Source organism: Lepisosteus oculatus, chromosome 16 (assembly GCF_040954835.1).
Source record: "Lepisosteus oculatus isolate fLepOcu1 chromosome 16, fLepOcu1.hap2, whole genome shotgun sequence".
Lineage (NCBI taxonomy): Eukaryota > Metazoa > Chordata > Actinopteri > Semionotiformes > Lepisosteidae > Lepisosteus > Lepisosteus oculatus.
This window is the reverse complement of record NC_090711.1, coordinates 13,675,266-13,693,408: the sequence shown is the minus strand read 5'-3', so window position 1 is coordinate 13,693,408 and position 18,143 is coordinate 13,675,266. Positions and strand designations below refer to the sequence as shown.

General features: G+C 41.4%; 1 protein-coding gene across 5 annotated transcripts in view; it reads left to right on the top strand.

Moving 5' to 3' along the window:
- Positions 1-583: 583 nt before the first annotated feature.
- LOC102686850 (potassium voltage-gated channel subfamily KQT member 2) overlaps positions 584-18,143 on the top strand; it is an 87,660-nt gene continuing 70,100 nt past the window's right edge. For 2 of the 5 annotated variants that reach the window (XM_069179360.1, XM_015364643.2), the window contains exon 1: positions 584-1,093. In XM_069179360.1, the coding sequence (XP_069035461.1) occupies positions 798-1,093 (296 nt within the window). In that variant the 5' untranslated portion in view covers positions 584-797. The remainder of the gene's footprint in view (positions 1,094-18,143) is intronic. The other 3 variants (XM_015364645.2, XM_015364644.2, XM_006639447.3) reach the window with 2 other exon arrangements.

Below are 18,143 nucleotides of genomic sequence, written 5' to 3'. Positions count from 1 at the left end.
GATAGGATTGGATCAGTTTGCTTTACTTCTGAGAACATCATATTTTAAGATCTTAAATTCTCAGCAGCTAGGATAACGAGATTACACAGACTATGAATACGGTCTGAACCCTGTATTGGTCTTTATTTTAAACGGAGTTATTCAATCACTAACGATATATATCTGCGTACTGTAATGACACTCAAAAGAATCTGTTGAAACCTGTGGCGTCTTAAAACTGTTGAGAACAAAAACACTTTGCGTGACTAGTCGATAGTCGGACGATTAATATGACTTTTAATGGGACAAGAAGGCAAATATCTGCTGTTATCGATAGGCATATAAATATGTTCGAACAAGGTGTGAGTTTTAGCCTATAGTTCAGACTTTCAGGTTATCCTGCGTACAGACGCTTCCGACGTTCAGTGATCTCCCCCTGATTCATTCATCTGCGAGGAAAATATATTCCAGTCTTATTTGCACTACCTAGATTGAAATTAAATTAATAATGATGATGATGATGATGACAAAAGGCAGTTGGTGATTCTAACCTCATTCCCTCGTTTCCTCAATCGTGGAAAGCGTGATTAGATATTTCCTTTGTCAGGTGGCCGGAAGGAGCCGAGGGAGGTAGAAGACTACACATTGCAGATTGTTGTGTGTGTTTCAATTGGCTTTCGGGAAGCGGCAGGGGAGCCCGCACTCCACCGCGCACAAAAGAGCTTCTCGCATGCTCCATGCCCAGCCCTGCGATGCTCCTACCCGGTGAGCGATTGAAATCATCCCCGACTCGCTCCCCATGACGGAAGACTTCAAGCATGGTGCAAAAATCCCGCAACGGCGGTGTTTACCCGGGTCCAGCCGGAGAGAAAAAGCTCAAAGTAGGATTCGTAGGGCTCGATGCTGGGGCACCCGACTCCAGCAGAGATGGGGCGCTGCTTATAGCTGGATCAGACGCTACCAAGCGAGGCAGCATCTTAAGTAAACCGAGATCCAGCGTCACAGGCACTGGGAAACCTCCGAAGAGGAACGCCTTTTATCGAAGATTGCAGAATTTCCTCTACAATGTTTTGGAAAGACCAAGGGGATGGGCGTTTATCTACCATGCTTATGTGTAAGTAGTGAGATTCTGTTATTTACACATATGGGAATAACGCGATTGCTGTGTAGCAGGTGAAAACATATAGTAGGTGTCGGAATTTTCGTACCATTGTCTGTAATAAGGTCCGCAAGCGCTGCCAAACGAAACAGAGGCAGTGTAGCTCTCAAAAGCGTCGTGTCTTCTGGTTATGAGTCGCTCGGAAGGAAAGACAGACATGCTATACAGACCAAAAGAAATTGATTGTGTAAGCAGTGAGCATTACCTATTTATGAGTTTCACTGCGCACTGAAAGCCATTAGTCTCCTTTCTAGAGTTTTTTTTCCCAATTTTCCGTAAATACAGTATATCAGTACTAAAAACAGAAGTCTTTGAAAATATGGCTGGATAACATGAGAATAATTTACAACTCCATAAGTTATTGATGTGGTAACATGCATTTCTGACTCCAGACCTATTCGTTGTAAACGAAAGTGTTTAGTACTGACCGATGTGGTCTTCTAGAAGCCAGATATAACAAAAACAGACAAATCCAATCAATAACGGTTCAAGATGTAGCCTAGAATTTCATTATAGAATTTTCTAATTACGTCTTACCGAGGCATTCTTAAAGGACCGCTCGAATCTCAAAGCCTGCCAAATAAATGAGTGGCTCAAATCAGCATTTCAGTTCCAGATGTTTCCGAATTAATGTGAAGGTTTAGAATATATTCGCCTTCAAAAAGACGAAGCAGTTAACCAGAAGGCACGGCAGTCTACCGTCGTTTGAAATTTAATTATGGTAACGTTTAAACCGGGACTCCTTATTACTACAGGAGGTTAGGTCTTGATCTTGATCTTGTGATGGGGCGCTGTCACTGATGTGTCGTGTCTTCTAACAGAACGTCTTATTCCACATCTGACACACACCAAATCGCAGCAAGAGCCTTCGACTGATGTGAGCTAGTATTCGCAGTCAATTGAACGCGAGAATTTTTGCCTCTGGTCGCTTTGCAGAAATGTCGTCAAGTGCTCCGCGCTCTTTCACTTTCAGGAGGTGCCGCTGCTGGACAGCTCCTCTGACGGCTTTCGTACTGTTTCATATTGCCTTCTCATGTGACATACGATGTCCCCTGCTGCAGTCGTTCCGAAAGCTAATGTGGTCTGTCGTTAAGGTTCTCCAAAGCACACGAGAAAGCTGGAGAAACGGATTGGTAGGCTAGGCGGGTCGCCAGTTCAGTAAAAATACACCTGGCAGTTTGTGGAACTGGTGATTGTGAATAGTCTCGCCAGCAGTTCATTGCTTTCACGATAGCCATTTAGTGTGCAATAAACGCTCGGTAAAATCGGGCGATTTTCACCCCACGACGCACACATACCATTCACAAATCGGTCCATAAACTGCACGCAGCTAATTGTTCTAAATTGCCTATAGTTTGTTACAGAGACCTCTAAGTATCCCAGTATCACCATGGATAGCCTTTTTCATTTCTCACAACGAAGACATTCGTTGTATTGGAACTTCTGGAATCTCCGCTGATCACCTAGTTGGCTGATATACTGTATTTGCTGAATCAGATTCCGCTTTCATGCAGTATAAACGATGACAGCTCAAAGACTAGAAGAAACCCAGTTGCTGTCGTGCACATCGCGGGGGTGTACATTTGGTTAAAAGTTCTAAATACCGTGAACCCACGTTAATGGCCTGTGCGCTCTTCTACCCAACAACTGTAGCTCAAAAACAAGCTCAGGTTTCGTCTGGGTTAACGTGACTGTTTGTCCCTTACTGCGTGAAGACACTAATAGCTGTACTGCTGTAGAAATGGCCAGTGCAGCCCTGTTGATCCATAGCAACGGGCAAGACAAAATAGATCTAAATGAAAGTATCCGTTTTTGCTGAAGTTCCGCACGTAAAAGGATGAAAAAGCGTTGTTTAGTGTGTTGTAACAGAAGTGCGTTTTGAGCGCTTCGAGCGTATTCATTGTCGGAGCGGTATAGTATTTTTTGGTTTTCCTTCTGTCCACAGGAAAAAAAAAAACTTTTAAAACAACAGACCGTTGGATATTTAACAAAGTACTGCATAATGCACCGAATGTGTGAAAAAAAACAAAACAATCTCAACTATTCGTGATTACAGTCAATCTTCCCACTACTCTACATTACGGGTTGCATGGCAGTGGAATTGTTTTAGTATGTCGTGCAAAGAAAATATGCTATAGATATATGTATATAGCAAATCTTTCATTTACCCAGTTTCCCAGGCTTGTAAGCTGCCTTCGATGACCGAAGTAAAATTACACATGAACAACGTGAACGAATAGTTTATAGTTTAATAGTTTAGGTAATGAGGATTTACTCGTTCGCCGTGAAAGAAAATATTAATCGAACCTGCATTATCCTCGATAGTCTCGAAAACCAGGAAAAATAATCATCCTTTTAACTTTTTTCCTCCGATATTTTGATCTTCTCCACTGAATTAGGCCCCGCTAACAGCACCAGAAAGTTATTACTAGTTGATGTCCTGTAAGGTTGAGAACTGAATTACTGTACAACCGTCGTCTCAGGCGCACTTCTTCCCAGCTAACTAATCTCTAACCCACAACTCTGAAACCCAAGAAAGGTTAACGAATCGCATTTATTGCACCTCGTGGTTGCGATGCACAGTGAGAATACCACGTAGCTATAAACCTTATGCTGTTGCTGATCTTATAAACAACAAATCGGTTGTAATCGGGCATACTGCATTACTGTAGGTCTTACAGTACAGTACGTTCTGTGTCTTTGCTACTTGGTTTAATAGCTGTCTGCTCACAGTAGGTCATGTGCCTCGACGCGCTCGGAAGCACAATACTGTATGTTTTCTGTGTTGTTTAACTGTGTGACGGATTGTTGTCCGTCAGTCCATTATTGGATCAGCTAAGCAAAGTGCTTTTCATTGTTTCATAGATTTCATTGCAACTTTATGAAGTGTTTGTGTTGTTTTTTTTGGCTTTGGACTCAAGGAAAATTTATAGTTCCTAGTCCATAAATATCTGTACCTCTTCCGGTACAATAGGTAATATAGAATCTACACTTTGAGTGAGGGGGAACACAAGGGAGGTTACAATCGAGAGGAAGTCATTTACTGTAGCTGCCGGGTTGCTGGTAGCTAATTGATCAGCAGATATCATGCAGCCATTTTTTTAAAGAAGCCAAAAGAAGCCGGGGCATCAGATTTAAGCTCATGGTCTAAACCTTTGGTCTAAAATTAAAAAAAACTCCTGTTCTTGTTGTTAAATACTCTTCTCTTAAAAATCCAATTACATCCTCTGGTTCCTGTTTCACTATTGATTCTGTAGTGCTCATTGGCTTGACCTTGTCAGTGCCTTTGAGGATTTTGAGTCATATTTACCCAGAATAAGATAAACACAGAAATATGGCTAACCACTGTAGATCATTCTAATTGTTTCCGCAAGAACATTTAACTAGAATTTTAAAATGTTCTAAGTGATTGAAATGATGCGTTTGGTGAATAAGGCACTAGTGAAGTCTTGTTACAAATCCCAGCAGAAAGTGGTCAGGAAGAAGATGCTGGATCCTAGAAGACAGGGTTGGGGAAAACCGTTTGAAAATTTTAAGCACACCTTACAGAATTCCACCCTGAGACCTGGCAGCCCATGGCTCAGCCCATGTGTCTGTGTTTGTCTTAATTAAATGTGTAGGATGAGAGAGACAGAGCCGGTTCACAAGGATGAAGATCCAGCAGGGATTATAGATCTCCATGGAGATTCACAGCCTAACAATAGCATCAGTTGGACCATTTAAAGTTAGTTTTGTAGACCAGTTATGTGCTAAGGTGAAAAGAAAGTCCGTCCCTGCCAATCCGTTTTATAATATGACCTTGATCTGTATCTAACTTCATATTCTGTTCCTGCCAGCCACAGTTTGAACAATCTCGCGTCACAGGGCTTTAACTATATAATACTTTTCTTATTGTCGCCTTCGTGACCTCTCACCATCGAGAAAGTCCTACTATATTATCTCCTCACTTAAAGAAGATGGTTCTGAAACGCTTCCTGAAATTGTAAAGAATCGATAGTCACCCTTTTGACCTCAGCTTTGTACAAGCCTGTAAATGGACTCCTTCAGGGGTGCAAGTGTTTAGTCTTATTACATCTCCCTGCTCAAGCTCTGCCTCTTCTTGAAGCACTTACATTTCCCCAGTGTCTTTTTTTTGGAGCGGGGGGCTTAGAGTGCTTTTGCAAAGTCTGGAATGAAATATTGCAAGCCTTGTAGACTACACAGTCTATACTGTACATGGACGTAGTTCTTACAATTGCATTTGTATTTAATAATGCCATGTCATAAAAGATGCATCAGGCTATGTATAACCATGTGAGCATTTGCACTTATTTTCTGGAATTGTTTCCCTATGTTCAATTGTGATGGAGCAGGCTGAAGCTTTGTTGAAGCCTTTTCCTTCTCTGTAGGAAATTGGACACACCTGCCCTGATTGAATGATTAGCAGAAAAGGGATCTTCTGATTGGCCCTGTGATTAATTGGGACATTCCTCAGTTGCTGTAACAGCAGTCAGGTCTCTGCTGTGTCTAAGCTCCTGCAGTTTAGGGAGGGTATGTGTTACTGGACGTCTGAATTGTAGGGGGGTGAGATAGTACAGGAGTGTTTAACTCCTGTGCTTTAAAATCAACAGCTAGGCAGAAGTCCTATGTCCAGTTCAGTTTTGTGAAGTCAGAAAGAGGTACTGGAGACTTGTGAGGAATTTATTAGGCATGAGATGTACTAAAGACAGATGGATCCAGAGAGAATTGAGTAGTCTTTCTAGTGTGTACTGAATTCCTGGATTCGTTTGAATTTTCTGTAGACTTTATAGTGTAGTAGATTTGTTGTATTTCTAGTTGGCTGGATTCCAGAGGGTAAGCCGTGCCAGTAGGTTTCTGAAGAAACGTGGAATATGTATCTTCTGGTGCAGGGAAGACTGGCTGTGGAAGGGTGAGCCCGACTGAGTGTGCTAAGAGGTCCCAGGGTAAGGATGGGACCAGTTTCTTCCTTGGAAAAGGAGGACTGTCCATGGATGGAAGAACCTGGTTGAGAGAGCCAGGGGTTCCAAGGAATGAGAGAAAAGTTTTCTTTTATAAGGAAGAAGAGCAATTGAGAATTTGGGATTCCTTCGGAAATTCATGTGTTCCTGTCCTCTTAGTGGAGTAAAGGACTGAAGAGTTCTTCCACAGAAGAAGAGCAACTAAAGATCTTTTGGGGATTAATCTCTGTGAAGGGCTGGTTTTGGGACTGAGCAGGCTTCTCCGAAAGGGGACCATTGTCACGCTCTCTCATAATTAGTCACGTAATTCTGATAAATGCCGGCGCAATCTCACAACCTCAGACAATCAGACACCAGCCCCATCCAATTCCCGAAAACGACAGCCCACAATCTAATCATCCTATCACATCTCTTGCTTCTCATCGCACCTTCTATTTAAACCTCCTCAACCCTCACTTCACGGCTTGGTATTAAACAGTCTAATGTTTTCCTGAGCTCTTCACCCTCAAAACCATTTTGCGAACCCGCTCTTAAAGCCTCCTGGATAACGACACTGCCTGCTTAACCGACTTTGACTTCATCTTACCCCTATTAGATTCGTTCGCGACCCGACCTGCATAGGATTCTTGACATCAACCAACGGTACATCTTAGGAGCCTGGAAGGGTTCCACACGCCAACGATGTCAGATCACTGAAGTGTGAATTCTTAAAGTGAACGATATGCTGGGTCAGGGCTAGAGTTTGTGGCTCTGGGGTTTGGCGTTCATCACATCAGCCTACATACATCAGCAGTGGACTGCAGCACAAGGAGAGACACCTGAGAATGTGCTTTCATTGCAATAAGTATTTACTGACCCTATGGTTCATACAAGAGGATAAAATTGTTCACAGCACCAGGAATCAGTCCAGCAAAGACCGACAAGATACATTCCTGGGAGGTGTTCCACTCTGAGAGGCTAAAAGAATTAAATCTTTTGAGTCTTGAGACGAGGACGAGGGGATGTAATTCAATTTTTCAAAATCCATGAGAGTGTGGACAAAGACAACCCAGTGAATGTTTTCTCAATCAACAGCGAAACATGATTCTGGGGACACAAGTCGAAACTACTGTATATGGACGTGCATTTAAAATTGAGAACAGGAGCCAACTTTTTGCAAAAAAAGGAGACCATGTTTTGAAACTACTACCCTGGGAGAAATGTCTGGATGAAATTTGAGTCAATTACCTATTAGCAATTAAAGACTTAATTGTCCAAAAAGCCCCATCTCAGTAGCAATTCCTGTGGCAATGATATTGAGCACACACATCAAACATTGTCATAATATGGTATAACAAGATGCGTCTAAAGGAATATTAGCATAAAAACTGAAAATCATACTTACTGTGTTTTAATGATATGTCTTATGGTTGAAGTGATTTTCTTGTTTGTATCCCTTTTCTATTTGGAATCAAATATCAGAATGAATTTTGGGAAGACCGCAATGTGAGGATATTGCTAGTTAGATAACTTCTCTAGTCATTCCAGGATATGTTCTTAAGATTACTCCAGTAAATGTAAGAAAATGCTGGCTATGAAACCACTTCTTGCAGTTTAAGGCTGTGGAGCAGCTGGCAAGCAATGGGTGCAATGCAGGGTACACCCGAGACACGGCTCCAGTCCATCACAGGACACGCACAGACCTATGGCAGGGGCTGGTTTCCCAGAAAGCAATTAACCTACGAGTATGTCTTTGGACTGTCAGAGGAAACTAAAGAGGAAATCTATGAATACAGGAAGGAAATACAACCCAGGGCCAGAATCGACCCCAGGTACTGAGTGCTGCAAGGCAACAATGCTAACCACTGCACCACCATGCTGCCCTTAAATGTTGTACACTATGTTGTGTGAGATATAAACTTAACGTTTTAAAAGACAAGAGGATGCTTTGCACAGGGCTTGTGGTAATGTTTACATTACTCAGATACAGTGCCTTGCGAAAGTATTCGGCCCCCTTGAACTTTTCAACCTTTTGCCACATTTCAGGCTTCAAACATAAAGATATCAATTTTTTATTTTATGTGAAGAATCACCAACAAGTGGGACACAATTGTGAAGTGGAACGAAATCTATTGGATTTTTGAAACTTTTTTAACTAATAAAAAAATGAAAAGTGGGGCGTGCAAAATTATTCGGCCCCCTTGCGTTAATACTTTGTAGAGCCACCTTTTGCTGCGATTACAGCTGCAAGTCGCTTGGGGTATGTCTCTATCAGTTTTGCACATCGAGAGACTGAAATTCTTGCCCATTCTTCCTTGCAAAACAGCTCGAGCTCAGTGAGGTTGGATGGAGAGCGTTTGTGAACAGCAGTTTTCAGCTCTTTCCACAGATTCTCGATTGGATTCAGGTCTGGACTTTGACTTGGCCATTCAAACACCTGGATACGTTTATTTGTGAACGATTCCTTTGTAGATTTTGCTGTATGTTTGGGATCATTGTCTTGTTGGAAGATAAATCTCCGTCCCAGTTTCAGGTCTTTTGCAGACTCCAACAGGTTTTCATCCAGAATGGTCCTGTATTTGGCTGCATCCATCTTCCCCTCAATTTTAACCATCTTCCCTGTCCCTGCTGAAGAAAAGCAGGCCCAAACCATGATGCTGCCACCACCATGTTTGACAGTGGGGATGGTGTGTTGAGGGTGAAGAGCTGTGTTGCTTTTACGCCAAACATATCGTTTTGCATTGTGGCCAAAAAGTTCGATTTTGGTTTCATCTGACCAGAGCACCTTCTTCCACATGTTTGGGGTGTCTCCCAGGTGGCTTGTGGCAAACTTTAGACGAGACCTTTTATGGATATCTTTGAGAAATGGCTTTCTTCTTGCCACTCTTCCATAAAGGCCAGATTTGTGCAGTGTAAGACTGATTGTTGTCCTATGGACAGACTCTCCCACCTCAGCTGTAGTTCTCTGCAGTTCATCCAGAGTGATCATGGGCCTCTTGGCTGCATCTCTGATCAGTCTTCTCCTTGTCTGAGCTGAAAGTTTAGAGGGACGGCCAGGTCTTGGTAGATTTGCAGTGGTCTGATACTCCTTCCATTTCAAGATGATCGCTTGCACAGTGCTCCTTGGGATGTATGAAGCTTGGGAAATCTTTTTGTATCCAAATCCGGCTTTAAACTTCTCCAAAACAGTATTACGGACCTGCCTGGTGTGTTCCTTGGTCTTCATGATGCTCTCTGCGCTTTCAACAGAACCTTGAGACTATCACAGAGCAGGTGCATTTATACAGAGACTTAATTACACACAGGTGGATTCTATTTATCACCATCAGTCATTTAGGACAACATTGGATCATTCAGAGATCCTCGCTGAACTTCTGGAGTGAGTTTGCTGCACTGAAAGTAAAGGGGCCGAATAATTTTGCACGCCCCACTTTTCATTTTTTTATTAGTTAAAAAAGTTTCAAAAATCCAATAGATTTCGTTCCACTTCACAATTGTGTCCCACTTGTTGGTGATTCTTCACATAAAATAAAAAATTTATATCTTTATGTTTGAAGCCTGAAATGTGGCAAAAGGTTGAAAAGTTCATGGGGGCCGAATACTTTCGCAAGGCACTGTACACCTATGTCCTGTATTCTGCAATATTTCTGCTACTACATTATACATGTATGCTGCAGTATATATATAAGAGATCACTTTATTAGCCATATACAATTTCTTGCATTAGGAATTTGTCTTTTCACATACCCCAGCTTGCACTCCATGAGACGCACAGGCACACAGGCAGGGAGAGAGAAGCTTGGGTTCGGAGCTCAGGGTCAGCCGTTTATACAGCACCCCTGGCGTACTTGGGGTTAAGGGCCTTGCTCAGGGGCCCAACAGAGTAGGATTCCTCTGCCGGCCACGGGATACAAACAGGCAACATTCCAGCCACAGGTGTAGATCCTAAGCCACGGTGCCACCACACCACTCTGCCCATAATACTATTATGCATGTAATACCGTACATACTGTACATTGATTGCAGCATTACCATCATGTAATGTCATCTTGCTCATTTTCACCGGTTAAGGAAAAGCTGAACCTAGTCTGGGATGGGAGGCATTTGAGAAAACCCAGGTTGCTTCTGTGGGTGGTGTTGGTGGACCAGTCGGTGGCACTCTTCCTCCTGGATCAGATTTTCCATGCCAATGCCCTAGCATTGTGACCAGGAACACTATGTTGTAGGAGACGTCATGTTTCAGATGAGGTATTCTACTGAGGCCCAGACCATTTGGTAATTAGGGAGCCCATGACATCATTCATAAGGACAGGTATTTCGTCTCTGGGCTAAATTGTCCTCTAGTTTTACTCAGTCTGGCCTATCTACATTTCCCTTTATTCAGTTGGGTGGAGAAATGAGAAATTGTTTCATCAATGTGCTGTGTACTGGAGCTACTGGTGTGTAATGACTGTAACACACACCTCTTGGGGCAGGGTGCACTGTTGTGGATGGATTCTAATATATGAAGCAGTGTGAAGTCTTTGGGATATGAAATAATAAGAGTTCTTATATTCAGAAATGCGATTTCTTTTGTTTTGCAAGTAGTATAAAAAGGCATACAAGAAACGAAATAGTACGGTAGGCTAAAACAAAATACAGATAGACGTCTTTTGCAAATGTACTTTAAGAGCATGGATTGTCTCATGTACTGTATAAATGGGCAGCATCCTAAAGCAGAAGTTTGTTCTGGACTCTGCAGATCACTGAATCCCAGTAGACATGGCACACTTCATAGGACATTAATCATTGGGCTTGTTTGGAAGGAATGGGCTCAGTGGGAGATGGGTTAAGCATTGTCTTACAGCATTGCACACTCATGTGTTAGGTCTACTTGTAAGGTGTACAAATCAGAAATGGAGATGGGGGAAACCTAAGATATTTTGCTGTGGTGTGCAGATCTAGCAGTTACCATCTCTCTTGCAGGCTGTCCAAATTCTATCAAGCCTTTGCAGATCTCTTATGCCGAGTTTTAATTTTGCTCTATTGATTTATTTTTTTTCCTTCAGCCTTTTAACGATTTTACCTACAGTAAATTGCAATCTGAGTATTGTCCCCCATAGCTGGAACGGGAGCTTTGTTTAATCGGTACTATTCGCAGCTATTTGCTCTTGCCTTTTTAAGCCACATTTGCAATATTGGAGTTGAGGTTCTTTGGCACGGTCTAGAATAAATGTTTGTTTTCTTCTAAAAGGATCATGATTTGGGATTTTTTTTATTTCTATGTAATGGTATCTATAGGTCATATGACCATTATTGGAATGGTTATTTATGTGTGAGAAATGTGGGTGCTGAGAATTCTATGTTTTGACCAGGCACCACTGTGCTTTTTCGTGGTAAAAGTGCATTGGACTGGAATAGTGTAGGTAGTGCACCCATTACTTTAAGTGCTCTCATTATCTAGATTGGTAATTGCTGGAAGCTGTGTTAGATCAGCGATTCTTGAGTACTGTTATGTCGCAATTGTTGGACTTACTTGTTAGTCTCTTGGGAATGTCAGGTTGAGCAAAAGATGTTCGATGAATGGAGGTGGTCATTTTCCGAAGGCCACTCCCTGAAGTCTCTTTGCAAAAGAATATTGTGTTGTATGGCTGATCGTTTGGCTCAAGCTTTGCTCTTACATGTTAAAATACTCTAAAATGTATAGTAATATATTGTTTAAAAATATTTTTAAAATACTTTAATGTTAACATTAACAATTTTAATGTCTATTTAAGATTTACATTGCTCTTTTGCATAAATGATTAACAGCATCCATTCACCAAGGCTACTCCTAGCTTGCTAATTCTCACTAGCCGTCCTTCAGATGAGACGTAAAACCGAGGTCCTGACTCTCTCTGGTCGTTAAAAATCCCAGGGCGCTTCACGAAAAGATTAGGGGTCTAACCCCGGCGTCCTGGCCAAATTTCCCATTGGCCCTTACCAATCATGGCCTCTTAATAATCCCCATCTATGAATTGGCTTCATAACTCTGCTCTCCTCCCCACTAATAGCTGATGTGTGGTGAGCGTTCTGGTGTACTATGGCTGCCGTTGCATTATCCAGGTGGGGCTGCACATTGGTGGTGGTGGAGGGGAGTCCCCATTGCCTGTAAAGAGCTTTGAGTGGAGTGTCCAGAAAAGCGCTATATAAGTGTAAGCAATTATTAATTATTATTATTGTTAGTTTGACCACATCTGCCCAGATGAAAACTGAAAGTGTCAGCCTAGACGCACAGCATCAGGGCCACTTTTCCATCTTAACGCACAAAAACAAAGGAATGGGCTTTTTTCTATGCAGTTAACAAATGGGGTGGCATGCAGAGTTAGGATGTTCCAGGTGTGATCGTTACCTTATGAAAGAAAAGAGAAACCAATATAATCTCCTATCACATTTCCGTTTGGGGTTCTATGTACTGAAATTTGTGATGTATTAACTCTTAGAAGAAGGCTCAACACCAGTTCAACACAAGCCCTTGGTGTTGACATACAGTACAGTATGTACAGTAGGAGCCAGCAGGTTTTGTAAAACCTGAAATGGATCAAATTATAAGATACAACTGAGATATGTAAAACAGAAGATATTTTAATTAGGTTTCAGAAAAGTTATTTTTTTCACTGTATTCTAGCAGTATTTTTAGTATGCCAAATGTTAATTTTTTTGCTTAATGCTTTACCTAATTGTACAGGATTTCCCATCACAGGAAGAGTTCCCCAGAGCCTTTCAATAACTCGATTTTGTCATTGCTCAATTATTTCTGGAGTTTTCATCACTGCCTGTCCAAGCGTGATATGAAATTGTATTGACGTGTTGAAAAAGGATTAAGACTGTTTTACTCGGAAGGCCATTTTCCATGACTTTGTGGACCGTTCAATAAAATTTCATTGTGTTTTGAGAACTATAGAAAAGCAGGCAATCATCTCATTTGACTAAGAATGCATCTGATGAATGAATTCCTTAGAGCAAGAAAGCAACTCCTCACCACATTTATGAGCAATCTGGAACAGGATGTGTTATGACTGGTAAAAAATACAATTTGCCCTCGTCTTATTTTCATTACCATTTGTTTTCAAGCTATCTTGTTCACCACAATATCCAGGCTGCTATTCCCTAAGTGCATGTCCGATAAAGACTTTCCTGTGTGGCTCTTGGAAGGAAATGATGAGCTAAGCAATCAAATTTCCGTAAATAGAAACGAAACACACAGGAGGGTAAAGAAGGAAAATAGTGCAGCAGTATAGCATGGGCTCATTTTTATTACTTTTTACAGTATATTCTTTTGTGTTAAGCTAGTGTCTTCTCACAGGTCTCATGCAATAGGGAGTTTTGTATGAAAATAATTAATCATTTATCATTTTCTAAATTTTTTATTTCATAGTCATTTTCTTACTGTGAGTTCCGTCTCAAAGTGACTCTGCTCTCTTTACATTAAAGTTGTGCCTTAAATCTTCCCCTATTTTTGTGGTCATCTCTCTTTTCCTTGTTGGCATTGGTTCAGTCTCATGCAGGAGCAGTTTCACCTGGGTTTTTTGGTAGACGTCTGCCCCTTCCGTGCTTTTTGTAGTGATCTCCCATTATTATTTTCCAAGCTCAATCCTCCCTCTTTACTCGGCAGTCTCCCAGCTTGGTCACAATAGAAAGCAGACTGAGAAAGACTGGTTTATAATTTCTTTGCCATCCCCTTTATCCTTGCAAAGGTCAAACTGCGCAGTAAGCAAAGCTGTTTCTTGCCCCTTGGCTGCAGTACTGTGTTTCAAATGTTCATGTCTGTTTCCTGTAAAGGTGGGGGAGTGACCAGGCAAGCAGTTTAATGAGGCTGAAAAGTAGCATATTTCGTGATTCTCTGGTTATTTGCAAGATTTTATCGCCCTGCTTGACTTTTCTGCCTTAGGTTTCTGCTTTCAAAACCGGGGTCTAAAATAGTAAATGCCAGCAATTTTTGATGATCCCCTTAAGCCAGCTATTTATATCCACCATGTGAAACCAAAACCACTTGCTTTACAACCAAGGGAGACTGAGCTGCTCAAGGCTGCAAGGGTACTCTTTTATTTTACCTCCAGAGGCATCTCATCTCCTTCCTCTGAAAACATAAGACTCATCATACTGTAGCTGCCATTCAGTCTGAATGGAATTACTGCACGTGCATCTTACAAATTACTTCAAATTACATTACACGAGAAAGCCCATTTGTCAGGAAAGGAGCAGAAAAGTATATTTCCAAAATGTACTAAAGTAAATCAGAATGTTTAATAGAATCGTTGTCTCATTGCTTCACACACTTTCAGATTGTGAAGTTTGGATATTTTGATGGTGCTGCACCCTTTTCTGTGCTTTCAAGAACAACAGGAATATTCTTTGTTTGTGTGCTTGCATACAACAAAAGGTTAAAGTAAAAGAAAATCTACAGAGTTGTTTAATTCAAACAGGGTAGACAACAAGGGTGTATAATTGATACAAATATCCAAAAGACTAATTCAGCATGCAGTACCATTGAGACAAGCACAATGCGAGAAAGTCTAAGATAGGACAGGAGCCATAAAGGAATTGTGGATATCTAGAACAAACCACTCTATATATATTGTTGGATTTTTTTTCTGCAATTCTTAGAAGAGGTATGGATGGCATTTGCAGATTAACAAATAATAGTGAAAGTGCTCAGGACAATGTGGCAGAGCAGCCTGAGACAGGACTGCACTAACAGCTGTCCTGCCACTAATGGTTGCCAAAAGGTTTTGTTTCAGGCTACGAGAGGGGAAATGGAACGTTGACTCCTTTAAAGTTTCAGATTTTGCATTTGAACAGTATTTGTAGGACTGCAGGAAGAACTACCTGAGCTTTAATTGCTTTAAAAGCACATTCAGGTCTAATGCTGTGCCTGGGTGAACCAGAGCTCACAGCCACTAGTTTTCCCTGGTCAGCATTCCCACACGTATCCACATTCCACCCGGGGCTGTTCGAACTTGCTCAGGCCATTTATCCCAGCTGCCCTCTTCCAATTAACAGGGTACTGTAATCAGCAAACCACATTGCTTTTGCCACTGGTACAGTGCTCTGTCATGGAGCTTCCGAGACAACGTTGCTTCCACCTGTTGAATTCCGAGCCTGTCCCCACCCTGACAATATCTGTCCACCTGACAATATCAGTCTCCTGCCCAGCCCCGAACCATTGGCTTCAAGTTCTCCACCAGCCCCCCACACAGTAGCATTCGTCCTGCCCCGAAGACTGCGCTCATTTTCAGAGCAGTTCTGTTCCCGGCCACGTTATTCCTTTCTCCATCTCCGTCATTCTCCGTCCCTCCTTGACCGTCCCCAGGGGTCTCCAAGCTCCACCGCTTTGGATCTCCCTGCCAGCCTCCAAAAATCACAGAGCTGAAGCATTTGGATTGCCAGCCTGCGAGCAAGACAGGGCTGTCACCTCCAGCTCGCCGCGTCAGAACATCTCTGTGCAATGCTTTCATATTTAGCACCTTTCAACTCCTGCGGGCTACAGCAACTTTGTTTGTTTTTTTTAATTGAAAAACACTTGGAATTTTATATTTTTGCGCTTTGCCCCCAATTCAGGGTCCATTCATCTGATACCATCTCTCAGGGTTTATCAGGCAGTGTTGTCCCCTGTGTGAGATTAATTTACGGAGTAGTTTTTGAGATTCTCAGAATCTTTGAGGCTGCAAACTACAGAGATACCAAAGGCCATCCATTTCTTTTATTTAGCAAGACTTGAGGTTGTAAAGGCTGAAACAATAAAATATCTTAAATATTAAAAAAATATATAAAATTATCTTACATAGATGTATAATATTTTTGAAAATGTATTGGCTTTTTCAACAATTATTCTTTCAAATGAGAACATTTTGTATCCTATGTTTTAGAACATAAGAAATGTTATACATGAGAATAAAAAGTAGCTTATTTTATTTCCTCAATAACTAGCGGTTAACTGATCTGCATTTTGAGAAATATTAGGTTATTTATAGTATGAATAGAAGTACTGGTTGGTGAACAGTAAGAAACCAATTTAGGAGTAGGCGTCGGATGTGCAATGAAGATTCCTAATTAGGGAGTGATCACTCCCTGGCAGTAGCCTGACCTCCTTGTAATCGATATTACATGTCAGACAGAGCCAGTGTTTTGCACAATTTTTAAAATGGGCTGTTTCCTATTTCCTACATCTCTTAATATCTTAGTAGGAAAAATAAATGAGAGATCTGTTTGTAACAGCATTTCCAAGACTTCTACTTAATAGCACTGTCACAGTATTCTCTTCAGGGAAATGGCTTCAAATAATTGTCACAAACTGTTATTTATATTTTATTAAACCAAATCAGGAAGGTTTTCAGAGGACAGAGTGTTGATGTAAATTATTCTGAAATCTCAAATAAATATGCTTGGTCCTCATTAATGAAAACCTATGATCTTGCATCAGCAATCTAATCTGTGCTGGTTATAATTCAGTGCAATGGTATTTTGCAATGGAAGTCCTGGAAATAGCTTTGTCTGCACTGTGACTTTTAAAAACTTGCTTCATTGCACTTTGTGGAGTCTAGTTCTATATTTGTACTGGCCCCCTGGGTATTCATGCTTACTATGTATTTGTAACTTCTAAAACTGCCACTGAAAGAGCTGAGAATTCCTGGGTGTTTCAAGAGAAAAGTTCTGACTCAGCCCAAGCTGAGTCCAGGTGTCACCGATTCAAGTCTGGATGATGTAATTAATCTGCTTTGACAGGGGTTCCCCAAATGTTGGGCCAAGAGCTGCCAGTTGTAGGAGAGCATGACTCAGGGATGAGTGTGCATTTCTTTGACTTTCTCCTGATCAGCTTTGAGCCTACATTAGTGGGAGAATCATTGTTCCTCCACTTAGTGCAAATGTGCCTATTTGGGATCATGAAGCTGGCAGCTTCAAATTTGGATTAGCTCGGGCAGGTAGGTGTGTGTGTCGGAGGAGGGCATGCCCATTTTTCTATTCTCCCCATGGGGTGTGACTTTTAGAGTTGATTCCTAATCGTCAGCTAGTGATTGGGCTACTTTAAATAAACGGTAGTTCCAAACATAAAGATAAATCAGCATGTTTTGACACTTCGTGATGCCTTGACTATCATCTTGGAGTTAGTTCCTTCAAAATTCTGATTAATATATTTTGGCATTCCGCTTTCTGCTGTAACAGTGTACTTCATCTTGCAGGTCCTTCCACACGGAGGCGAACAGTTAGATTGATAACAAACATGATTGATGACTCCATTAGCAAATGCAGTGATACCTGCAGTCTTGGTCACATGCTGTTTCTGTCTGTACATGTGCTTCATTCAGTAGGGATCTCATGATGTGGGGGGGATTCATCCAGCACTTTAGTTGCTTTGTGTGCGAGTGTGGAGTTTAATTGCTCATTTCTTCACGTTGTGACCTTGTGCAACATCTCCGTTGAGCTTTTCTCTGAGACTGTAGTCTTTGTAAATGGTTTCCTCTTGGTCCGGGGCGAAGGTCGAGCAGCCTTCACATCAATAACATCTGGGGAGATGCAGAAGAAGTGTCATCCCAAACTGCTTCTGATAAACACAGAGAGGCCACTCAGAAAGCTCTGAGGGTGAAGGGAACATGCTGTGGCATGTTAAACAATGATGCTTGATCTTTTAGGGAGCATTTAAAAGTGAATTTGTGCAACACATTTCCAAAACATTTAACTGACCATATGTCAACCAGCAGCCCTCTGGGATACTCTGTGTACTGCTAAAAACATCCAAAATACCAAATTAGGAACATTAGGAACAGAAATCTTGAAAAAAATTTTGCATGGCTCTAATTTGTTAATTTCTGACGCCAGCTTTCTGTGCAAGCAAACCACAACGATTAAGAAGTTCACCACATAAAGTCAGGGATTACTGAGCATTACTCTATAAGGGTGCTCTTTTATTCTCGAACATAGCTTGTTAATAGCTTAATGATGAGACCAAAATGTAGATGAAATAGTTATTATGAGAAATAGCTACAAAATACAGTGCTGCATAACACATAATGGTTTCACTATGAACGAATGTACAACTCAATAAATTCTAA